This window comes from Anomaloglossus baeobatrachus, chromosome 9, assembly GCF_048569485.1.
Source record: "Anomaloglossus baeobatrachus isolate aAnoBae1 chromosome 9, aAnoBae1.hap1, whole genome shotgun sequence".
Taxonomy (NCBI): domain Eukaryota; kingdom Metazoa; phylum Chordata; class Amphibia; order Anura; family Aromobatidae; genus Anomaloglossus; species Anomaloglossus baeobatrachus.
The window spans coordinates 40547317-40573323 of record NC_134361.1 but is presented as its reverse complement, the minus strand read 5'-3'; the positions used below and the strand labels follow the sequence as shown (position 1 = coordinate 40573323).

Genomic DNA, 26007 nt, shown 5'->3' with positions numbered 1-26007 from the left:
TTAACGAGGTATTACTCTGAGCTGGTAGATAGGGGGCACATTGCCAACGCCGCTGATTGATGGGGTCAGATCAATCTCATCAGGAGGCACCGTGGGCTTGAAAGTCAAATTTTGCAGAAAAGTAGTCAAAAATATGAAAATCTCCATGCGAGCCAAACCTTCCCCCAGACAGATACGTTTACCTGAAGAGTAAAAACAGCTAGAGTAATTAAAATAATAGTAAAGGTATAGTGTTCTTTACATTTGGGTTATTTTTGGATGTTTTCTAACAGAATGTACTCTTCATTGAAATGAATGGCAGCATAGGAAAGAGGCTATTTCATTGGTAGCTCCAATTGGATGACACAACCTTCTTCTCCTGCTCCAATCAGGGTTGTCAACTCAACTTTTTTTTTTTTCTGGCATTCCTACATAAAAAGTCACGGACTAACAATATTTTTTACGGACACGTTGGAAAACCTCAATAAATCATTATGAATATAAGTGATCCATGTTTACAGCCCATAATTCTGATATGAAGACATCAGCTGTATTTATGGTAAACTAAGTTTTTGATAATTATAGCAAAAATAAAGTGTGTACCATATTTTCCGGATTATAAGATGCACTTTTTTTCCCCAAAACTGGGGGTTAAGTGGGGGGGCATCTTACAATCCGGATATGGCTTACCGGGGCGGCGGTGTTGGAGCGGAGTCATAGAAGGCAGGATCACAGGATGGGGTGTGTCGGCGGCAGCTCCATTAACTCGCTCGCGGTTGACGTGGTGGACTTCAAGAAAGTGGCCGCGAAGGTGACACATGCGCAGATTGACGCAATGGACTTCAAGGAAATAGCCACGGAGTCTTATCTGCGCACGCACTGCCTCCATGGCCATTTTCTTAAAGCCCATCTCGTCAACTGCAGTCAGATCAATGGCACCCGCCACCAAGACACCCCGTCCTGTGATCCTCTTGAGTCGCTCTGCTGCAGTGACACCCCAGCAGCCCGTCGGCAGATCAATGGCCCGCCACCACGACACCCCCGAGCCCGCAGTATTGCCGACCCTCCTGAGCCGCAACACCCCCTCCTCTGAGCCCACAGCATTGCTGACCCTACCTCCTGTGATCTTCCTTAGCCACTCCACCACCGCCGCTCTCCCCTGGGGAGTGTTAGGATTAAGACACACTAGGATGATAAGACGGACCCTCATTTTAAGATTAAAAATTATTTTTTCCTATTTTCCTCCTCTGAATTTGGGGCGCGTCTTATAATCTGGTGCATCCTATAAAACGAAAAATTCAACGCATTTCGGAGTTGAAAACTCCTTCATCTGGATTCGTGTGATTGTCCTGATTTCTACTGTGCAATGTGTAAAATCACTCATTCAAGCACCAGCATTTTCTTTGTGGACAACACCGGGGCTTTTAACCCTTCATCTCCAATATCTACACTTCACGCTGTGGGGGCTGCTGCAGCTGTCATCAGTGGCTTCAATAGTGGTTGTGTCTCACACAACCCTTCGAGGGGAGCCGGCTATTTGTCCTGTTTTGTTTCTTCACTGTCTTCACAGATGACAACCTGTTTGGCTTGTCCCTTCCTAATCTAATTATTTCACCTGCTGATGGTTTTATTTTATGGTTGATCGATATTTCTAAAGGACTGGAGCTATTACTGTTTTTGGTTGGATACTAGCAGGATTCACTGAAGAGCATGCTAGAACAAGAGGTAGAGCCTGCTGATGCCTTCCCTCTGTGTGTGATTGATGTGGATTTCTTTTGCATCATCAGCCACATAATTTTGCAAATCTAGATTTAGGACCGTTAATTAGAAAACCAGCACATGTATATGAGAAAATGGATTCCATTGCACATGCACCATTCTTCTGATTAGTGAGACAAACGGTCACACACGGAGTATGATATGTCCGTGTACACAGCGTGACAGTTGCACTTAGACCTACAGATGTCTGGCGCACTGCAAAAACACCGGGGGAATACCGGGGGCACTTTAACAATGGTGGGCCCTGGCGCTAGGGAAGAGGAAGATGGGACACCTTCTGCACTCGCCTGCAGCTGTACCCTGCATTCCATAACTAGTCCTATACAGATTCATTCAACTTGTTGCCGAGCGGGATACTTTGAACCCTAGGAGGCCCTGTGATTATCCCTGACTAGTGAGCTGGCCGGCGAGGAACAATAGTCCCACCGCTGCACTAATACACCATGAAGGGTAAGAAGACAAACAGGGGAAAAATGAATACTAACACCAACTCCACAGCTGCAGCCAGACTCCAAGGCAGCAGATGGATGGGCTCAGGTCAGAACCCAAGCAGCTCTTTCCATCTAGGCGGCCAGGACAGAATGAATTCTATCAACAACAAAGGTTGATGGGTATTGCCACTATTTGAAGTTGTTGGGCATGGTCACACAGTGGCTGCACCTGACATAGACTGCTAGAAAGCGGCTGGCAACAAAATTAACATTAACTCTTAATACACCAAAGGAAAGGAAAACATATTTAATCTCCAGAGTCTCACAAGTGAGACTCCTGGCCCAAACCTGTCACAAATCTAATATCGGAAAAGACCTGCGTGACACAAACACCATTGAGGAGCAAGGGACACATTTTTCTATATCATAATTAGCGTACAGAAACTATGTAGCATTGATGTTGAATGTAGAAACCTTATGGTCCCCCTCAAATACTAGTTTTATAGACATTTGTATTGGTAACCGCGTTGAAAGTCTATGGGGGCCAAAACAATAAGACAGGGCAGTGTTTGATGCAAACAACTAGTATCACGTAGCTAAAAGAAACCTGGCCAATACATGCCGAAAACAGTGCATTATTTTTTTTTACTGAATTTTGCCTTTGGATTTCTTTTTCTTCACTGGACCTAGGAGTCAGTAAATAAATATATATATATATATATACACAGTACAGACTCATGTAATCTTATACTTTACCTGTAGAGAAAGGCATAAAAGCCTCATTATTCTTGAACCGATTATTTTCATCCAAGAAATTTTCTGGGTTGAACGTTTGGGGATCCTTGAATTTCTCAGTGTCATTGTGGACGGAGGTGATGACCGGCAATACATTTGTGCCCTGGAAGATAGTCATATGTAATATATGTTGTACTTATTATGTTTCATTGATTACATTATTTTTAACCCCTTCACGACATATGACTTATATTTACGTCCTATGTAGTGTCCCTGCCTTTGATGCAGGCTCACACACCGAGCCCGCATGTTTCTCTGCACATTTCTACTGATCTGAACAGCCGACATGTGCAGCTAACAGTGGGATTTAACTAGGTAATAGCGGCGGACTGATTGGAGATCCACCAGCTGCTGTTAACTAGTTAAATTCCGCTGTCAATCTCTGATAGGGGGATATGACATGCACTGGCAGGGAACTCATCATTCCTTGTTCCCATTGGTGGCCCCATGATGTGATTGTAGGGCACCCATGGGTTGTAATGACATTCGGGGTCAACTGATGATTCCTGTATCTGTCATGATGAACTTTCTGTGTACACCGGCTGCGAGCAACATTCATAGGAAGTAGGGATGATCGAATACCTCAAATATTCAGCAACGCCCATATTCGCCGAATTGGTCACCGCTATTCGACTATTTGCGAATATTCGATGCGCAATGTAAGTCTATGAGAAACCCGAATAGTTGCCGAATAACAACTATTCGGGCTTCTCATAGACTTACATTGAGCATCGAATATTCACATAGCGGCGACCTATTCGTCGGATATTCGCGAAGCCAAATATTGCCGAATATTTGTGATATTCGATCATCCCTAATAGTAAGTCATCATACCTGCTGTACAGAGTGGTGCTGATTCCCTGCTCTGTACAGCACAAGTAATCGGATGATCGACTACCAGTAAATACAATACAAAGTAAATTTTTTTGTTTTAAAAAAATAAATATATATAAACCCCCCCACTAAAGTTCAAATCAACCCCTTTTACCCCATTGAAAATAAAACAAATTATAAAAAAAAACATATATTTGGTATCATCGAGTTCAGAAATGTCCAATCTATCAACATATAAAATAAATGAATCTGATCCGTAAACAGCGTAAAAATAAAATAAAAATATTAAAAACTCCAGAATTACGTTTTTGTTTTGGCCTCTGCAACATTGCAATAAAATACATTAAGATGTGATCAAAATGTTGCCAAAACTAGCACCAACCAAATACTATATATAATATACCCCAAAAAAGTGTATGATTGGCAAGTCTATGAATTTCTAGGCTAGAATGAGAAACCTATGTCACTTAGGACTTATTCATTGTTGGTTATCAAGGTCAGTATTAAATATTATTCTTGTTATTTGTAGTATTTTCAAGCCAAAATCCAGGATCAATCCAAAAGTGGTACAAATGTCCATTACACTTTTTTTCTGTTCTATTTTTCATTACTAGATTTGACTTGTAAATGCTTAATAGTGACCTAAATACTTAGATCATAAAATCACGTCTTCATATATTGTGAAGTATCCTTTGCCGAAAATGGCACCTCAACTCCTGTTGCAGTGAATCTGGCCAAAAGCTGATGACTTGGGGTGGAGGATGTCAAACCCCCTCCGATATGATCTCTCGAAAGAATAGATCATCAATATCCTAAGTTTGGACAACTACTTAATGGGACATTCTGAGGCATAAATAATATATAAAAATTTTGGAAAACAAAAATTCTTCAGGATTGACCAACACAATGTTCTGCCAACAGCTCCATGATGATAGAGATTCAGCATTTGTTATTGCTGGAGATAAGCAAAGGATAATTTTTGTTTGTCTACTAAATGATTTCTAGGAACAAGAATTCCAACTTCTATCTAAATGTTTTTATAGGGGTTGCCGAGGTTGCAATTACACCTGGACCCTGGCTCAAAAGGTCCACGGTCACTTAAGAAGACACCAACATTATAAGCAGCTTATGGTAGGGTATGGACAACCCTATTACACGTTTTGAGTTGAGTCTGAAAAGCTTCAACCTCTGACACATGGACAATGGTTATAATTATATGAACCCTGAAATGTTCCACACTCTCACCTTAGGCAGATAATAACTTCTGAACTGGGTATCCCTTATGACAGCATGAGGTAGGTTCAGTGAAATTATACTGGTAAAACGTTGTATCTCGTGGATCACAGCATCAGTGTATGGCATCTTACTTCTGTCCTCCACTGTTGGACAACGGTTTCTTCCAATCACTTTGTCAATCTCTTGGTGAACTTTCTCTGGTTGGACATAGAATAATTCATGTGAATTCTAAGCTTCAACACATCTAAACAGATACTAGAACTAACTTGGCCAATCATCCATCCTTTCACATTTAGACAAGACCAGGTCTTGGTGTCTGTGGAGGCCCTTGAGCCGAATAAGAAGATTCAAGTATTATGAATGACACTTGGTAGGTGACAGGAGGCCTAGCTATAGGTTTTACAGTGGGGACCTCAAGCTTCATATTATGTCTCCAACTATTGTTTTTTTTTGAGTTTCTGATCGGATTCTGGACATCCAACCTTGGGTATCTTTATATTTGTCCATTGCATGGAGGCTCAATCTCCAAGAGTTCAGATGAGGTCCTTTCAACACCATCTCATTCTTCCCATAGATTATGCTTTCCTTTTATGAAGATTACTATAGCTAATTGTTAAAGGAGAGGGGTCATGCTATCAGGGTGGTACATAATGCCTGGGGAGGAGGTTACCATTAATGGGAGAGTTTGACTGCAGAATGACTATACAGAGGCAAACCATACAAGGATTGTTGGTGGTCTATTAACGTGGAAATACATAGCTATGCAAAGAAGTTGTAGATGATAATTATCTGAAGTAATAGCTATATAAATCCCTACAATGCTGTTAGTTTTGGAGATAAAACTCATATTACTGTCACAAGGAGAATTCTGCAGGTGTTGCCAACTGTCATGGTGGCGTCAGGATCTGCCTGTTTTCTATTCTGACATCTGTGATTAGCACAGGGAGAAAAGGGTGCCAAACCACAGACTTATGCAGGTTAGCAAGAGTTAATCTCTGCTGCGCTGCTTGTTAGTCTCTTTGATGACATGCTATAGGGGAGCCAATCACGTTTGCTCTCCTCCTATATATGCTGGCTGGATTATTCCATTAATGCCAGCTATAGCTTACCTATACTGGTCTGGTAATGTGTTGACTTACTGAGGGTTGTTGTGAATTATTGCTGTGAACAGTTGTGGTGTTAACCCTTGTTGTCTTTTTGTTGCTACCTTCCTGCTCTTGTTTTTCTCCTTAGTCTCTTACTGTTTGTTCCTGTGAGTTTGCAGTGTGTCTGTTTTGGTTTTCCCCTGTCTGTCTTAATCTGTATTACCATTACTCACCTGTCTCTTACTTCCCTGGGGGAGAAAGGTGGTAATAGATTAGATCTGGTCTGGAGAATAGTGAGGAACTTGACTCAGGTATCTCCACCATTTGGGGTAACCCTGAGATTCAGGGTAGCCTAGGGTCCTTTAGCATGAGAGACAGCATTGGATCCATCTGTCCCTCGCTAATCTGCAGTCATATATGTTGACATCTTACCTGTGATATCTGGATATTTTATCAAAATAAGGATTCCATATCTTAAAGTAGTGCTAACAGTTTCTGTTCCTCCAAAGAACAGATTTAGAGAAGTCATCACAAGGGTCTCCATGTTGAAGCTACTCGTAGGGTTTCCTTTCTCCTAAAACCAGACGAAAAGATTTATTTTTTGGAGGGACAATTAAACAGGACAGAGGTGAAAAAGCACAGAGTCGGTCATTGCTAATTACTTTTCGACTGTCCGATTTATTTACTTACCTTTTGGATTTTGATAAGGAAACAGTCTATGAAGTCACGTGGACAATCAGGCTGAAATGTTTTCTCATGATCTGTTACATTCTCCAACACAAACTGTTTAAGTTTTACTAAATTCTTGAAGATTCGATGGTGAGGTCCTGGCAGATGATTCATGATGCCAGGAAATGTGTTATAAAGCTGTTCAGGATGAAAGTAAGGGTTAAAATATATACTGTCACCATACAACCATGGTAGTAGTCAAAGTTAATTATATTTTGTATAATCCAGGTTTAGAAGAACGTAACATGAAAATATTGTATGCCTTGTGTATGTTCTACTGTACTTTTTCACCTCTGTTACATTATTCATGCCCTCTACACTTATAATAATATAATATTAAAATTCTCCATAATTTTACACTCCTACACCAGACTCCATGTCTTCTCTTGAGCTGCACGAATACTCTGGAATGCACTTCCTCAGACAATCTGGCTAATTTCTCTGCATAAATGAAAATTGGCCCAACTATCCCAAATGTACTGTAGCCATAATGACAGTAGCACAAGAAACAACACCTCTTACCATCCGAACCCTAATAAGGACCACACAGTAGTCATGTTTTCTCCCACTAAAGGACGTACACACAAAAGGTGAAGTAGAGCACAAAAATCAATTTTTTCCTCTTACCGTTCCCCAACCAGAGCTTACGACTTGAAAATTGTCATTGATGAGGTGAAGAAGCGACAGGAACCTCTTGTCTTCATATTCCAACCGATTACCGAAGACGATTGAGCAGATGACATTGGAAACAGCTCGACTCAAGAAGAAGGTGGGATCAAAAGGTTTTTCTGCAGTGTATAACAAAGTTAACATAAGCTCAGTTTTAATTATACGATCTACTTAGAAGTCAATTGTAGTAAATCGTCTCATTGTTATCTTCTGGCCTCCAAAATTGATTCAGTACAGAAAATTTAGAAAATAATATGCAATATTCCAGGATTTCCTAGTCCTTACGCTTTGTGTTCCTGAACTCTTCCAACATGAATTGTGCTTCTTCTTGAATTCTTTCTTCGACACTCCTCTTTCCCATTCCAAAATTCCGAAGGGTTACCAATGCAAAACGCCTGAGCAGCTTCCACTTCTCCCCATTGGAAAATGCTATCCCTGAGTTAAGTGAAAATATGGATAATCAAAGAAAGTTGAACTTAGCAGTAAGGACTCTAATTTTAGCATCGATATTACGGCTGTGGCTGTAATAATCTAAACTCAAACCACGGTAAGGCTTTTGATGCTCCTAGTTTTGGTCTACAGCTTTAATGTGGGGCCACAATTAACACTTGTTTGAATGAAAATGTATTGTCTATGTTACTATAAACATTGAAACTTAGGGTAGAGCTCAGTTCTAGTGATTGGGGATAAATGAAATGACCTGCCCAGTGCTAAGAATCATGCTATCATGGGCTGCTTGGTTTCCAATAGGTCTACATATGACATTCCTTCTATGTTTTCATTAATCTACAGGTAATTGCAAGACACAAACTTTATTAGCTTGGGTACCATTTCTGGGTCTTCAAAAACAGTTTTCTGGTTTGAGACCTAAATATTTTTTCATCAATGGAGATCCAGTGGTTAGGCATTCATTGATCATTATGTAAAGATATAAAAATGCAGTCTGCTGCTCCCTTACAAAGTAGATTGTTGTCATATTGTACCCACCTGTGATGCTGTAATCATGCCGCTTTTGAAGGACTCTAATTTTTGGTGTAAGCACCCTATGTAAAGCTTAAAGAGGCTGTCTAGCTTATAGATGAACAACATCAGAACCCCCATCGATCAACTGTTTTCATCTCTGGAAGAGGCCAAATATAAACAGTAAATGGATATAAATAGCACCCATCACCGTTCCCTGTGGTGTGATTCTGAGCTGCAGATTGGTTGCAATGGTTGACTGTTGAAGGTCCCTGTGGTTGCCATGTTGGTTTTACTGGGAGCTGGGCTTCTTAGGAGACCATGGGCTGGGCATCATAGGAGACCATAGGCTGGGCATCATAGGAGACCATGAGCTGGGATTCATAGGAGACCATGGGCTGGGCATGATAATAATAATAATAATAATAATAATAATCTTTATTTCTATAGCGCCAACATATTCCGTAGCGCTTTACAATTCAGGAGGATCATATACATACAAGTAACAGTTATAGAAATACAATATTTAGAGGGGAAAAAATACAACCCTGCTCGTGAGAGCTTACAATCTACAATGAGATGGGGGGAGAGGCAAGGTTCAAGTGCTTATTTACAATGACAATCCAGCCATCTCACGGAAATGGGGCTGGATAATGGTTTCCTGGACCAGTGGGCCCGAGCCTTGAGATGCCTTTGGGTGCCATGGAGTTTGATGTGGAGCTATGTTGTGAGAGGTTGTAGAGGGACTATGTGAATCGAATCTGATTAGGGAGTGTGATAGGCCGCCCTAAAAAGATGCGTCTTTAGGGTGCGTCTGAAGCTGAGTAAGTTGTGATTTGTCCTAACTTCTTGGGGTAGAGCGTTCCAGAGGGTTGGTGCAGCTCGGAAGAAGTCTTGGATCCGGCATGATAGGAGACCATGAGCTTGGCTTCATAGGAGACCATGGGCTTGGCGTCATAGGAGACCGTGAGCTCGGTATCATAGGGGACCATGAGCTGGGCTTCATAGGGAACCATGAGCTGGGCTTCGTAGGAGTCCATAAGCTGGGCATCGTAGGAGACCATAAGCTGGGCTTCATAGGAGACCATGAGCTGGGCATCATAAAAGACCATGAGCTGGGCTTGATAGAAGACCATGAGCTAGGCTTCATAGGAGACCATGGGCTAAAACAAGTGTATTGATGTGGACTAAAACAATAGTAGGCAAAAAAAAATTTAAAAATGTTGATAACATTTAAAACATTTTTTATCTCTGTATTCAATCTGACTTGAAGAATCATATTGTGAGATCATTTTAGTACTCAATGAACGCCGCAAATCAAATACCGAAAAACTTTGGTGGAATTACTTTGTTTTTCACCATTTGACCTCATTTGTAAGTTTTTTCCTGTTTTCCAGTACATTGTATTATAAAATGAGTGGTGTCATTCAAAACTACAACGCTTCCTACAAAGAATCAAGCATGCCTTAATATGGCACTGTCGATGGAAAAATATAAAGTTATGGCTCTTGCAAAAAGGGGAGATAAAAGCTGCACAAGAAAAATAAAAAATAGCCACAACAGAAAGGTGTTAACTGAGCTCCGATAAGGTAAGGGGCGCAGTTATTTTTCTTACACTTTTAATTATTGCCCAAATCCTGGTGTTAAGATGACACTTTCTGTAATATCAATCACCTAGCTCTGTTTGATCATCAAGGCAGTAAAGAATAGAGTTGAGCGATGTTTGAGTCGAATGGTTTGCCAATTTCAAATTCGAGTGATTTTGGGCGGGGTTCGAGTCGTTCGACAAACTCAAATGATTTGCTTAAAGTTCGGCAGTTCGAGTTACGTTCGAGAACGGTTCGATCACCAAAAGCGTGTCTTTTCACAGTAAGTATGTGCGCATGTTGCGTATCTGCATGCGTCCTGCATCCCCAGCACAATCCCTCTCTCTATCCTACTCACAGATCACGGGCGTTACGCTGCACAGCTGTCACAAATCTCCGGCGGCTTTTCCTCTTTTGAAAATGGCTGCCGCTTCATTATTCAATCAGGTATTCCATGCCTTCCCCGCCCACCGGCGCCCATGATTGGTTGCAGTCAGATATGCCCCCACGATGAGTGACAGCTGTCTCACTGCAACCAATCACAGCCGCTGGTGGGCGGGTCTATATCTTGCAGTAAAATAAATAAATAAAAAAAAAATTGCGGTTACCCCAATTTTGAAACCAGCCAGGATAAAGCCACATGGTGTTACGGTTGCTGTGGCACTGGAGACTATGTTCGGATTTCTTGCTACTGCACATGTGCGAGCACTGGAGACTATGTTCGGATTTCTGTCTACTGCACATGTGCAAGCGCTGGAGACTAAGTCCTATCTTGGAGCCATTGCACATGTGCGGGTGACATCATCGCTGACACGAGGTCACATGTCTCTGACACCTTCTAAGCTGATTGGCCGCTGGTCATGTGCTTGTGACACGTGGTCACATGTCTCTGACACCTTCTATGCCGATTGGTCGCTGGTCATGTGCTTGTGACGCTTTGCTCGGTGATAGGCCAGCGTGACGTCATTGCTGTCATTCTGGCAGCGGATTGGCTCTGGTGTCCTCCATCTTGGTTGAGGCACAGAGTCTATATAAGACCCTGACGCACGCTGTCCGGCGCTCAGTCCTCTTGGTTCATGCATGAGAGTAGACGCTCTGTGCACGTCCCTCTAGGCATCTCTCTGTCTATGATAGGTGAGCGCTACCGGCAGGGTATATATCTTATACCTTGCAGCTTCGGCTGCGGTCCGTATCCTTACATCTTAGTGGAGCGGACATAGGCAGGTGCCTGAGGCACATGGTCCGGCTGGGCCTTGTGATTCTACTCGTAGGTGGACGTTGCCGCTAGGGTAATGTTCCTTATACTGCATCTGGCAGTTGTTCATATCCTCGCACACTAGGGGAGCGAACATAGGTAGGAGCTTTGTGCGGCTTATGCTGCTGTCCGTCTCTTTTGCACCACTAGTGGAGCGGACCTAGGCAGGTGCCATGTCTAGTGGTTCGTGTCCTCGCACACTAGTGGAGCGAACGCAGGTAGGAGCTTTGTGCGGCTTACGCTGCTGTCCGTCTACTGGCACCGCTAGAGGAACGGACCTAGGTAGGTGCCATTTCACACTCACTGCTTTTGTCTCTGTGACCATTAACAGAGACCATACCACACACCCTCCAAGTAAGGGAGGAATTGCTTTATTTTCTAATTATATTCCTCTGTGAGTTTAACAGAGGTATTGCACTCTGCACTTGTGCTATTTCTATTTACAGTGGCACACTTATATACCCCTTATCCTCTGCCATAGTCTGCAGCAGAGTCTTTGCACGGTGGACCCTGACTGTCTGATATTCCTTTGGGTTTTATTATCAGACAGTCCCCTGTAACACACGGCTGCAGGCTGGTATTGTCAGGATGGAGAGCGGCACGTTATGGGGAGCCCACCACCCTAACAATATCACCCAGCAGCCGCCCGGAATTGCCGCATCTACTAGATGCGGCAGTCCCGGGACTATACCCAGCTCATCCCGAATTGCCCTGGTGCGGTGGCAATCGAGGTAATAACAGGGTTAGTTATGGCAGGCGTCTCCCCGAGATACCATCCATGATTAAACTGTAAGTGAAAGTAAATAAACACACAGCGAAAAATCCTTCATTTGGAATAAAAGACAAAAAACCACCTCATTTACCTCTTTATTAATCCCCAAACAACAATCCAGGTCTAAAGTAATCCACACGACACTGTCAGCTCTGCTACATGAAGATGACAGGGAGCCCCGTAGAACACGAGCGCTTTGTGTCCTCTCCACGCAGCACCTGAAATGAGCTGCGCTGTCACCAGAGACTTCACTCTGCAATGCAGAGGTCAAGATAACCAAATCTTCCTATACTTCACATTAGAGGCAGTGGCTCAATGGTTAGAGCTACTGCCTAGGGAGCATTACTTCATGAGTTCAAGTCCTGGCCGCCCCGGTAATGAATTTAATTTATTTTAAATTATAATTATTATTTATTTATAATTATAATTTAATTTAATTATGCACTGAGCGGAGGAGCCGGACATCAGCTGTGAGCCACGGGCCACACCTCTAAAATCAGAGCAGTTCACGGAATGAGGCTGCATTGCTCTCTCCTCTCTCTCTCTTCTCTCTCTGTCTTTCTCCTGTTTCTCTCTTCTCTCTCCTCTCTCTCTTCTCTCTCTCTCTGTCTCTCTCTTTCTCTCTTTTTCTCTCTCTATTGTTCTTTTTCTCTCTTTCTCTCTTTTTCTCTCTTTCTCTCTCTTTTTCTCTCTCTATTTTTCTCTTTTTTTCTCTCTTTTTCTCTTTCTCTCTTTTTCTCTCTTTCTAGCTCTTTTTCTCTTTCTCTCTTTTTCTCTCTTTCTCCCTTTCTCCCTCTCTCTCTTCTCTCTCTTCTCTATCTCTTCTTTCTCTCTCTTCTCTCTCTCTCTCTCTCTCCTCTCCCTCTTCTCTCTCTCTTCTCTCCTCTTCTCTCTCTTAGACCTGGTGATGATCAGCTGATGCGGTCAGCTGACAGAATCAGCTGACACTATAAGTCGAGCAGTGAGGCCGGCTTTTTACCGCCCGGTCGGCTAAACTATCAGCTGCTGCTGTCGGACAGGAGTCTGCAGAGACGTTTGTAGTTTTTTTTTTGCACTGATGCATCAGCTGATTGTATAAAAGCCGTTTATACAATCAGCTGCTGTGTCATGTGATTCAGGCCCTTGAACCTGACACATCATCTGATCGCTTTGCCTTCCAGCAAACCGATCAGATGATATTGGATCCGGATTGGACAGCGCGGGACCCTTGACCCAGGATTACTGCGGAGGGCGGTTCTTTATTTCAATAAAGATGGAGTCACTAATGGTGTTGTGTTTTATTTCTAATAAAAATATATTTTTCTGTGTTCTGTTTTTTTTTTATCTGTACTAGAAATTCATGGTGGCCATGTCTAATATTGGCATGACACAATGAATTTCAGGATTAGGGCCAGTTGGTAATATACAGCTAGCCCTAACCCCATTATTACCCAGCAAGCCACCCGTTACCAGGGCAGCTGGAAGAGTTGGATACAGCGCCAGAAGATGGCGCTTCTATGAAAGCGTAATTTTCTGGAGCGGCTGCGGACTGCAATTCGTAGCAGGGGTGCCCAGAAAGCTTGGGCACCCTGCGCTACGGATTCCAATCCCCAGCTGCCTAGTTGTACCTGGCTGGACACAAAAATTGGGCGAAGCCCACGTCTTTTTTTTTTTTTTAATTATTTCATGAAATTCATTGAAAACATTTTAAAAAAAGGGCTTCCCTATATTTTTGGTTCCCAGCCGGGTACAAATAGTCAGTTGGGGGCAGCCCGTAGCTGCCTGCTGTACCTGGCTAGCATACAAAAACATGGTGAAGTCCACGTAATTTTTTGGGTGGGCAAAAAACTCCTGCATACAGTCCTGGATGGAGTATGCTGAGCCTTTTAGTTCTGCAGCTGCTGTCTGCTGTCTGTATGGAGGAGAGCAGACAGCAGCTGCAGAACTACAAGGCTCAGCATGCTCAATTCACTAGTGTATGCAGGAGAGCAGACAGCAGCTGCATAACTACAAGGCTCAGCATGCTCCATTCACTAGTGTATGCAGGAGAACAGACAGCAGCTGCAGAACTACAAGGCTCACCATACTCCATCCAGGACTGTATGCAGGAGTTTTTTGCCCCCCAAAAAAATGACGTGGGCTTCGCCATATTTTTGTATGCTAGCCAGGTACAGCAGGCAGGTACAGCTGCCCCCAACCCCCAGCTGCCTATTTGTACCCGGCTGGGAACTAAAAAAATAGGGAAGCCCTTTTTTTAATTATTTCATGAATTTCATGAGATAATGAAAAAAAAAATCAACATGGGCTTCGCCCCATTTTTGTGTCCAGCCAGATACAACTAGGCAGCTGGGGATTTTAATACACAGCACTGGTTGGCCCAAGCTTTCTGGGCCCCTCTGCGGTGAATTGCAGTTTGCAGCCGCCCCAGAAAATGGCGCTTTAATAGAAGCGCCATCATCTGGCGCTGTATTCAACTCTTCCAGCAGCCCTGAAGCCGGGTGGCTTGCTGGGTAATAATGGGTTAATACTAGCTTTGTTTTACTAGCTAGTATTAAGCCAGAGATTCTTAATGTCAGGCAAGTTTGACCCGGCCATTAAGAATCTCCAATAAAGGGTTAAAAAAAGACACCACACAGAGAAAAAATACTTTAATAGAAATAAATACACAGACACACTTAGAGACTCCATGTTTATTACTCCCTCTCATCCCTCCATGATCCTGGTCTTCTGTCTTCTTTCTCCTTCAACCCATGCAGCTCTGCTACATCAGACAGCACTGCATGGGAGGAAGACGCTGCTGCTCCCCGTGCAGTCTAATCACTCAGTGAGAGTGAGCAGAGGCTACGGGCTGTAAGCGGTGATGTCACCGCTGCCACCATTGCTAAAGTAATCTGACAGGCAGTTACTATAGCAACGGTGCTCCGATCACGTGATTCCCGGTGCCACAATTCACCGGCTGTGTCTGCCAGTCCTTGCATGTGGGTTGACTCTGTAAAGAGCGCCCACGTGCAGGAACGGGGAAGCCGATCATGTGCCAGAGCATCTCGCCGGTACACAGAGATGCATAAATGAGCACCGCATACCGGAGAGATGCACTGACAGGACCTAGCATGACGTCTAGCCATGTCACCAGTCTGTAGCTAATGAGATAATACACACGTGACTGGTCACATGCTATTTTGACATCACGGAAGGTCCTATCATCAGTGCTGGTTACCGGGAGGACGCAGCGATTATCGTAAGGAAAAGCGGCTAGAGACAGACTGCAGGACGCATCGTGGGGACCTGTAAGTGTAATGGCAATGTTTATTAACTGTATGTGTACATGTATAATGTGTTTTTATGTGTTTGTGTTTGCCTGCCATTGTTTTCAATGAGGTTCGAAGGGGTTCGCCGAACGTTCGCCAAACCGAACTCGAACTCTAGGGTAGTGGCTCATCTCTAATAAAGAATACTTTGAGATATCAGTTATGATGAGTGGACAAGCTCGGCATTGCTGGATATGCAATTGAGAATTGCGGTACTTTGGTACTTGCGGTGCTCGGCTGGGTATTACGGGTGCTCGGATGTGTCATTGGTGAAACATCTGACACAAAGAGTCGGCTCCTGTCAGTGAAAGATGGCAGCTGGTACAGCAGTGAAAGCCATTTGCAGTCTCTGGCTCTTACTGGTCGATTTGAGTAAAGACTAATCTAGCATCGTACTGTTTGCTCATCACTAGAGTTCAACTCTGAAGCCTGCAGAATAGCGAATGCAGCTCTGGACTATAATGCAAACTGTCAAAACTCAGAAACAACGGAGTCATATTCCAATTTTTTTTAATATAAAATATATAATTTTTATTATTAAACATTCATAAAATGTACACATAACAATATTAAAGGGGAAGATAAAGTGCAGGAAAGAGGACAACAAATACCGCGGAATGAGTAAAAGTCTGCGAGCACAGGTCCAATGTATATTGCACACGCCCAGAGGACGTGTTTAGTAGACTGAAAACAAGTATGTTTAAATAGTATTATGCTATGCCACGGATGTCGGGGGAGACCTTATGTAAGTAACTAGCACATGTAAAGTATATAATTTTGTATAGGCTCTCACGCCAACACACATGGGCATAGGCACAAACACTTCTATAGTGAATAGCACAGTCAACCACTAGGGGCAGTCTACATGCGGTAATATGCGGTAATACAAGAATCAAAAGTGCTCACCCATAATGAAAATTCCGACTGGTAAATGCTGTCCAGGGACCCCGACGTGCATTTCACATTGGGCTTCCTCGGGGGGCTGTCGAAACGCACGTCGGAGCCCCTGGACAGCATTTACCAGTTGGACGTTTCATTATGGGTGAGCACTTTTGATTTTTGTATTACCGCATATTACCGCATGTAGACTGCCCCTAGTGGTTGACTGTGCTATTCACTATAGAAGTGTTTGTGCCTATGCCCATGTGTGTTGGAGTGAGAGCCTGTACAAAATTATGTACTCTGCATGTGCTAGTTAATTATATAAGGTCTCCCCCGACTTCTGTGGCATAGCATAATACTATTTAAACATACTTGTTTTCAGTCTACTAAACACCTCCTCTGGGCGTGTGCAATATACATTGGACCTGTGCTCCCAGACTTTTACTCATTCCGCGGTATTTGTTGTCCTCTTTCCTGCACTTTATCTTCCATTTAATATTGTTATGTGTACATTTTATGACTGTTTAATAATAAAAATTATATATTTTATATTCCAAAAAATTGGAATATGATTGTTTCTGAGTTTCTATATGTTTGGAGTTTCCATATATAAGTGTCAATGATGTATCGGATGATTTTGATCTCTATAATGCAAACTGTCATACAGAATTCTTACAAAATTCATGATCATATATTAATAAAGAGATTTGCAGACAGTTTTAATTCCAGATATTTGTGCCAGTAGCCGATGTTTGATCCTAGGGATTTTATACATTACATAATGTAATGGATCCAGTTACCCATCTAAGCTGTTTTCACAATATTTACTTTACAGATCATTTTTATCCATGGAGAATGGGGCACATTTTGTTTGAGGGCGGTGAAATGTCTATGTCTGAATAATGGCTGGATCTCAACATCTTGAATATCTCTTGGTAATGACATGGTCACAAGCACTAATCTAGTATTGTGAAGCTGGGGGTCACAGCTCGGCCGCAAAATAAAAGGCGGAGATCAAAATTCTTCTTTTTATGTGATGTAATATTGACTGGGAGCAAAGCCAGCAGCCACCTCGCAAGATGTTGATGTACCAGATTTAACAAGGTCTTGTCTCTGTCTCCTGCAATGTTTAATTCCATTACATAACAACATATATCAAAAGAAAAAGTATTATGTAGAAAGGGAATTATGTGACACCCATATGCATCATATAGACTGTCAATATATCCGTTAATACTGGCTATTTCTTTAAAAAGACTACAGCCCAACTGTCATGCTAGGTACGGGGAAGTACCAAGTGAGCAGCGAAAGGTAAGGGAACGGGACCCCTGCATCAAAGGAAGGGGAAGATGGGGACTCCTGACCAAACCTACTGCTGGTTCCTGGGGTCCCTCACCACCCTAGATAGGATCCGCACCTATGCGCTGAGCCAGATACTTGACCCTAGGTATTGCTAGTGCTGGGCCCTAAATAGGGAATGGGTGGGATAAGCTCTTCGTCAATATCAAAAACGAAGAAACTTCAGCTCTCCCCTCTTCACTCCCAAATCTTACCTCCGGTGCACGGAAACACCCTGACCTGGGTGGGAACACATGAAGAAAGGAAGAAATTCCAGCAACTTCAGGAGAAAGTAGAATTTTCTTAAAAAACAGTTTCTTTATTGGTAATAAAAATATTAATATTCCATCCAAGCAAGACAAAAATAGAGAGGCAAGACAGAGGAGCTGTTTCCTACGCGTTTCAACCTGAATAGGTCTTTATTTATTACCAATAAAGAAACTGTTTTTTAAGAAAATTCTACTTTCTCCTGAAGTTGCTGGAATTTCTTCCTTTCTTCAGCTCTTCGTCAACCCCACTAAACACTATAGAGGACACAAGGGGGACATACAGGGGGGAAATTGCAGCAATTTACTGGGGGATAAACCAGAATGCTACCTTGAGGGTCTCCATATCATTTGGGCACCCTTCTAACAAAAGGAGATTGTTCAAAGTTCACAACTAGGGATAATCGAATACTTTGATTATTCGGCTTTGCCGGCTATTTGGCTATTCGATGCGCAATGTAAGTCTATGGAAAGCCCGAATAGTACCGAATAGTTGTTATTCGGGTTTCCCATAGACTTACATTACACATCGAATATTCACGAATAGTTGAATAGTGGCGAGGTATTCGGAAAATATTCGCGAAGCAGATCATCTCTTTTCACAACCCATTTATATTATGAGTAGAGATGGGCAAATATAATTTCAGGACCCTGGCCAGTGACCAGATCTGTATTCCGCTGCCTCTGGACAGGAGCCCTGTTCATTTGATGAGCCAAACTGGCACAATGTGATGTATACGTCATGATGTTCTCACACCGGGGTGAATAATTAAGTGAGGAGCTAAGAATGTCACCAGGTAGAAGCAGTTTGCAGGGCTTTCCTCCAGCGACCATGAAATACTGATCTGGCAAGTAGACCAGGGCCCTGTGAATTGATTTGCTCACTTCTAATTATGAGTAAAATATCTTAGCCAAAAGCACGCTCTTCCACCAATATTAAGGAATATAGTCCCTGCTCAAATCATTTACAGCTCATTATTCAGTTCTATGGCACTGAAACACTCACCATTTCCTTGAGTGAAATTATGAAATGCCGGGAACTCTCCTCTGCCACTAAAATCTTCGGCCTGTTCTACCAAAGCTTCCCGAACAGCCTGGTATCCATAGAGGATGACATTGGGCCGTGGTCCTAGGTAGATGGTGAAGACAGGACCATATTTGTTGTTCAGCTATAAACGGAAGGGTATAAATAGAATGAATATGAGAGAAGTAGCAGAATATGACTGATAATTAATTGCATGTAGACTTTATTTCATTCATTGATTCATTGATTTTTTTGAAGAGCCATAAGCTAAAATTTAAGATGGCATAGATTTGTGCTAAAATGTTCCCTAATGTCTGAGGGAAATTATGGGAAGTCTGTGGGACCATGGTAAACCTCATCTCCTCAACAAGGTTCTGCACTTTTTTGAAAAGTTATGGAAGAAAGCCCAAAACAGAAATGAAATATCTTATTTACAGGCAGAGTAGTGTTTTAGATTCTCGATTTTAGGGATGTTGTTCCATCACATCATCAGACTGGGTTGGTCATCAGGGCAAGATGATGTGACCCATGACTAGAATCGGAGCTGTTAAAGCATGATGTTGGAATGGGTTTTGGTATACAACAATCAAAAGAAAGGAAAAACTAGTAGGTCGCAAAAAAAATACTCACTATAAAGAGGAAATCATGGACAGACATGTCAGACAGTTACATGCTATTCAAAAAATACAAATACCAAAGGAAGAACCATGTGCTATGTATATGTGACCTCGCAAGACCAATATTGCATAAGAATAGGGACATAGTTGTCAACAATTTTAGATTTCTCTGCACTCCTAAACAGAAAGGGGGGAGATTTATGTAAGCAACATAATAGTAGGTGGTAAATTGTAAGTTTGGGGTGTTACTGGGAAGGGCGGGGGTGTTCCCATTAGGGCTGGGGTGGGACTTCAACATCCTTAGAGTTGGGACTATTTATGGAGCACGCTGAAATTTTCATTGCTGCATGAAGATTCACTTTACATATATTCCTATATCTATAGACAAATATCAATCTATAGCTATTATTAGTAGTAGTAGTAGCATTTATTATTATAGCGCCATTTATTCCATGGTTCTTTACATGTGAAAAGGATATACATAATAGAGACAAAGTACAATAGTCTTAAACAATACAGGGCACAGACAGGTACAGGAGGAGAGAGGACCCTGCCTGTGAGGGCTCATAGTCTACTGGGGATGGGTGAGGATACAGTAGGTGAGGGTGGAGATGGTCGTGACGTGCTATAGTGGACTGAGGGTTACTGCAGGTTGTAGACTTGTCAGAAGAGAAGGGTCTTCAGGTTCCTTTTGAAGCTTTCCATAGTAGGTGAGAGTCTGATATGTTGGGGTAGAGCGTTTCAGAGTATGGAGCAGGAGAAATCTTGTATGCGATTGTAGGAAGAGGAGATAAGTGGGGAGTAGAGAAGGAGATCTTGTGAGGATCTGAGGTTGCGTGCAGGTAGGTCCCGGGAGACTAGGTCACAGATGTAAGTGTGTCGCCCAGGGAAAAGGGGTACTCAGATCCGGGCCAAGGGGTCACTTCTGTAGGTATCACGGTGGCGTGACCCGGTCTGTGATCCCAGGCTCCACAACAAAAAAGGGGATTAGGTAAGGGAGATTGTCCGTGACGCCAGCCGTGGGTTGCGTTGATGAGATAGTGGCACCGCCGCTGCCTTTGGGGACTGTGCCCGGGACTGGTGGTGTGGGGCAGCAAGGTGGAATCCCCTCCACGGGTAGGGGAGGTGTAGTCCCGGGGCCCAATTGGGAGTTGTGGTGGTGGCAGGGATTGCAGGGAGCAGGAAACTCACAGTTCGGTTGTCTTGGTGTTGGATGAAGCTAGGCTGATGTGTGTGGTCATAAAACACAGAGTCCTTTGTAAACCAACTTGCCGGTGACTAGGAGCCTTTTGGAGGTGTGTGCTGGTCCCACACACAGTGCAATGAGCAGGAGCCCTCTTTTGTTGCACTGCACCTTGTAGTCTGCTTAGCTCCTCTGGTTGGAACGGGGGAAGTCCACTTCCCTGCATTATTCCGGGTTCCCGATGCCAGCGGGCCACTATCCTGCCCCGGTCCACTTTGGGTCCCCTCCTAGTGCCTGACCTGTTCCCACAGTCCAGGGACTCAAACCCCTGACCGTTCTGCCACTTTCTCTGCAGCCCAGGAGACACACTCCTGACTCTCTGCTGCTCTCCTCCGACTGACTGAGCCCCTCCCCTGCTGCTCTTTTCAGGTCCTAACTGGGGGGGGGGAGGGGCAGCTGCTCATATGCACCATGTGGGGGTGTGTGTGTAATCCCAAGGAAGAAGCAATTCCTGTACCCTTGGTGGAGGGTACAGTCATCTGTGACTACCTGGTTTTGGTTTTGCCAGGGCATCACATAAGGAGGAGACAGGTTGTGGATGACTTTGTAGGTCATGGTTAGAGTTTTGAACTGGAGTCATTGGGCAATGGCGAGCCAGTGAGGGTGAGGAGTAGTGAGGAAACAGGTGGATTAGTCAGGCAGCATAGCTTAGGGTAGATTGGAGGGCTGTGAGGGGAGGCCACAGAGCAAGAAGTTGCAGTAGTCCAGGCAGGTGATAATGAGGGCATTTGTATGAGGCCCACTGGTGACCATTGGTGACAACTGACTGACAATTAGGAGAGATGTGGATTGTGCATGTCCAATCTCAGACTGTTGATTGCATTGTTCTCCTGGAGATAAACTGCTGGCTAGAAGGAGGAGCGTTGGAATGGGCAAGCGCTTCTGTTTATGGGGAAATTGGCTGATAATGCTGTCAGCCAAGCCATCAACGGAAACATCAGAAAGCCATATGGCCAACCATAAATAGGGCGCTGTATCTTCGCCTGATTTATCATCATTTTTATGTCACTTTTTTTCTCCATTGGCACTTGTTGTAGCTTATTACACCCATTTTTTTTAATTGTTTATGATTTTTGCATAAAATAAAAAATATTTTTTTTTATTTTTGTCTTTAACCTTTCTTGCAACTTTTTGGAACAAAAAATTCAGGTGTACATCAAAATCACTCAAGGAGGCGGAATTGTGCTACATTTGTGCAAAAACTTTGCAAGTTTTTAAAATATTGTAACTGGTGAATTGAATTGGCTTGAAACACAAACAAACGAATACAGCAGCACTGTGTAAGAGCTCAGATATAGGCAACCATAGAATATATGAAATTTAAACTGCAATGCTATATGGAATATACTTAGACAAATGAAGGTTCTTAGCGCATAAATTAGCCAATTCATGTGAGCCCATTAACCATAGCAATGTGAACCTTCTTTGATGGGATCCATGCCTCTGGACTGAAAGTCTGCAAATAAATGGGCAGGTAGGATATATGTTTGCCTATATCTTAGCACTTATAGAGTGCTGCTGTATTCTTTTGTTTGCGTATATTTATATATATATTTGACACGCCCCATCGTATGTGCGGCACGTTCAATTTGTTGAACGTGTCGCACAAATGGTTAGTTCCCGTCACATGTACTTACTCTTCCATACGACCTCGCTGTGGTCGGTGAACATCCACTTCCTGGAGTGGGAGGGACGTTTGGCATCACAGCGATGTCACAAGGCAGCCGGCCAATAGAAGCGGAGGGGCGGAGATGAGCGGGACGTAAACATCCCACCCACCTCCTTCCTTCCGCATTGCCGGCGGGATCCGCGGGACGCAGGTAAGCTGTGTTCATTGTTCCCGGGGTGTCACACACTGCGATGTGTGCTACCTCGGGAACATTGAACAACCTCACGTTCAATTTTTAGCAATTGAACGACGTGTATGAGATGAATGTTTTAACGTTCAATCGCAATCGCACGTAGCTGTCACACGTTACAATATAACTTACGATGCCGGATGTGCGTCACTTACGACGTGACCCCGCCGACACATCGTAAGATATATTGTAGCGTGTAAAGCCCGCTTTAGTAACTGGCACCTGTTCACATTTGCTATGTTATATGTGGTTAGTTTTTTGATGAATTATCATATCTGAATATGCCACTTCTCAATTACACTGGTGAACATAAAAAAAGAGACACAAATGAAAAAGATTTTAAAAAGGCGCAATGAAAAGAAGAATGAGGCGCAAATGCAAAACATGTAAAAAACACCGAACACGACAAATAAAAAGGCTCAAATGCAACAATCAAACCGACTTTAAGATTTCTATTTGTGCTATGGGTAAGCAGAATTACTCATCCGCATACTGTACCTCTTTCAGAGACTTGACCAAATCTTTTGTATCGAGCTGATGGAGGTTGCCCAGAAGCGGCAAAGGTTTAGGGCCTGGTGGAAGTTTTCCTTTTTTCTTCTTAAGAAACATCAGAAAAGAAACACAAAGAATGACGAACCCTATGGTCATCGAGCGAAATTCAATCCTTTCCCAACCTAATAAAATCAAAAAGTTATTAAAGTTAGAAGCTATAGTCCTTAGGGTTTATGGAGTCCAATGTATAGAATGTGCCATGTGTGGGTGGCATCTAATAGGGATGGAGGACTTGAGCCAAATTATATAAATTTGTAGAAAAAGATTCAGCATAACTTCTTAGTTATTCATTTTTATGCTTAGTAGTCCAGTGGGCGGTCCTACCGAGTGACGGACATCTATCTATATTATATTTTTTTGAGGTTTATAATAGACGGTACTAGATTACCATTACAGCTGGTGAGAATTGATTTGCAGAATCCGGTACATTGGCTAAAACAGTAATCTGGCCGCTGGATGGGAGACGTAAGAACCACCTCTTATCTAACTGCAATCACGGCTCGTGTTTGGAGTGACATCACATGTGTATCATGCCGTCATAATGACATCACACCAGCCATCTAATTAAAAGCAGAACCGGAGATGCCGTTAGGAAAGAGGTGGTCTTCACGGCTCCCGTCCAGCAGACCGAAACCACTGTCATAGCCAATGAAATGGATTCTCACCAATACTAATCAATTCTAAGGCTGTGTTCACATGTTGCATTTTTTGCAGCATTTTTTTACATTTTTCATGAGTTTTAATTATACAGTATCATCAAAAGCTATGAGATTCCAGAAATCTCAAGTACACAATTGTTTTTTTTCTTGACTGAAAAGGAAAACTACTGAGTTTTTGAAATAAGGAGCAAGTCTATTCTTTTAGCGTTTTGCAGTGTTCTTTCACTATTGAAAGCAATGAGAAAGTGCAAAAACGCAACTGTTGCATCTGCTGCTCTACTAGAGACGAAAAAGGCAGACGAAAAGTGCAATAAAAAATGCAGCAAAAACACAACAAAAAATGCAGCAAAAACACAATAAAAAATGCAGCAAAACCACAGCAAAAATGCAGCAAAAAACGCAACAAATAAAGCAAAAGACAAAGCATAATAGCACTAAAACCGCAGCAAAACCAACTTTTGTGAAGCAGCTTTTTTACTGCTAAGGCCGGTTTCACACATCCGGCTTTTTGCCTATTTAGCGGATGCGGCGCACTCCAGTAGAGTGTATACAGTACACTGGCATTGCAACAAGCGCCGGTCACATGCTATCATGTGACCGAAGGATGTGACCCGGAAGTTGTGGCACTGCCGCTGTACTGTATCATACTGTACTGGCGTGTGCCGCATCCATCAAACTGGCAAAAAGCTGGATATGGGAAACCGGCCTAAGAGAGCAGGTTTTGGCTTCAGAAAAAATGCAAGGTGTGACCATAGCCTAATAAAAAGGTTTGCTTTTGCACCTCTCCTACTGTGCTTAGTGAACCTTTATAAAAGAATCACCTACTTGTTAATATTACTTATACAGTCTAGTTCACATAAAAAAGACGATAGTATTGAAATATAGATATGGATATAAAACAGGTAAAAAATACATTTGTGTGAATGAGGCTTTACTCTAGAACTCCAAACTGTCTCTTAGGCCCCCTTTACACGTCGGTGATTCCGGTACTTATGTCTGTTTTTATACGTACTGGAGACACGGACATATGCAGACCCATTAAAATCAATGGGTCTGTGTACACATCCCTGTTTTGTCATGGACATGTGACCGTGTGGAGCACATGCGTGTCTGTGTGCTCCACATGGTGATATGTCCGATTTTCTCCGGTAGCATGAGTGTCACACAGACTGCACACTGATGTGATCCATGTGACATGTACCAGAGAAAGAAATGTGTATTGGAACTAAAATGATTGTCTATACTCACCTGTCTCCGATGCTACGGTCTTCGGCTTTGCTGTCACTTGCTTCCGGGTTCGCTCATTAAGCTCATGAATATGCACTGCACCGGGGACTCGGAAGCAGCAGCAGCAGTGCCGGAGATAGCAGCATTGGGGACTGGCGAGTATAAAAGGTCATTCTGTCTGTGTGCCATCACAGATAGCACACGGAGAGCATATTGATAGCACATGCTGAACACACATACGGAACACGCACATATACACACCCACAACACGGACTGTGCGTTTTTATCACGGACATGTGAAGGAGGCCCTAGGGAGGTATTGCTATCTTGCACAATTAAAAAATTGAAAAGGTAAGAAAAAGAAAAAAACATAAATGCAAAGCTTTAGAACTGAGCCAATAAACTCCCACAACCATCCCCATGGCATCCATGAGCAAATAGAAAAAATACCAATCAAATTAATATTAACTTTTGCAAAAAAAACCCCAAACTTCTAAAGAATATGATATCTATGGTTTGTGAAGAATCATAAAAGTTATTTTTAACAGTTATTGCCATGATGGTAAAAATTTCATATCATTGTCATGGTGTACTTAAGTACTTATATACTCTAATTTGTTTTCTGTAAGGTTTTAATTTTCCATTTTTTTTCATTTTGGAAAATTAAATTTGGCAAAATGTAAAATTTCTAAATACATATTTGAAAAAAAATTGCTGAAATATAAAGTTAATGTCTTTAAGTTTCGAATTCGCAAGATATAAAGCTTTTCAGAAACTCATTAGAACATTTCCAGAGATAGGTGAGACATTTCCTTACGTTGATGACACCTGGTTTGAAGATCTAGGTGTCATCCCTCACACTTTACGAGGAGTTAATGAAATCAATTCTATATTACATAAATGTATATAAACTCTCCTGACCTGTCACCACATTGGGAAGCAT

The 26007-nt window shown here is 42.7% G+C and overlaps 1 protein-coding gene across 1 annotated transcript; it reads right to left on the bottom strand.

The window, feature by feature from the left end:
* Window positions 1-26007, bottom strand: LOC142250413 (cytochrome P450 2F2-like). The gene is made up of 10 exons (XM_075322577.1): window positions 25986-26007; window positions 23125-23300; window positions 18890-19052; window positions 7823-7972; window positions 7496-7656; window positions 6830-7006; window positions 6572-6713; window positions 5064-5251; window positions 2946-3087; window positions 1-182 (listed from the first exon to the last, which is right to left on the bottom strand). The coding sequence occupies exons 1-10, from the start codon at window positions 26005-26007 to the stop codon at window positions 1-3; spliced, it is 1503 nt and encodes a 500-aa protein (XP_075178692.1).

Bases quoted from the DNA above. Each gene is read 5' to 3' on its own strand.
- LOC142250413 (XM_075322577.1), bottom strand. From the start codon at position 26,007: ATGCTTCCCAATGTGGTGACAG. The intron at 5,252-6,571 runs GTAAGATGTCAA...ATGTCCAACCAG, and splicing joins AAAATATCCAGATATCACAG to AGAAAGTTCACCAAGAGATT. The intron at 3,088-5,063 runs GTGAGAGTGTGG...ACTATCTTCCAG, and splicing joins GAAGTTATTATCTGCCTAAG to GGCACAAATGTATTGCCGGT.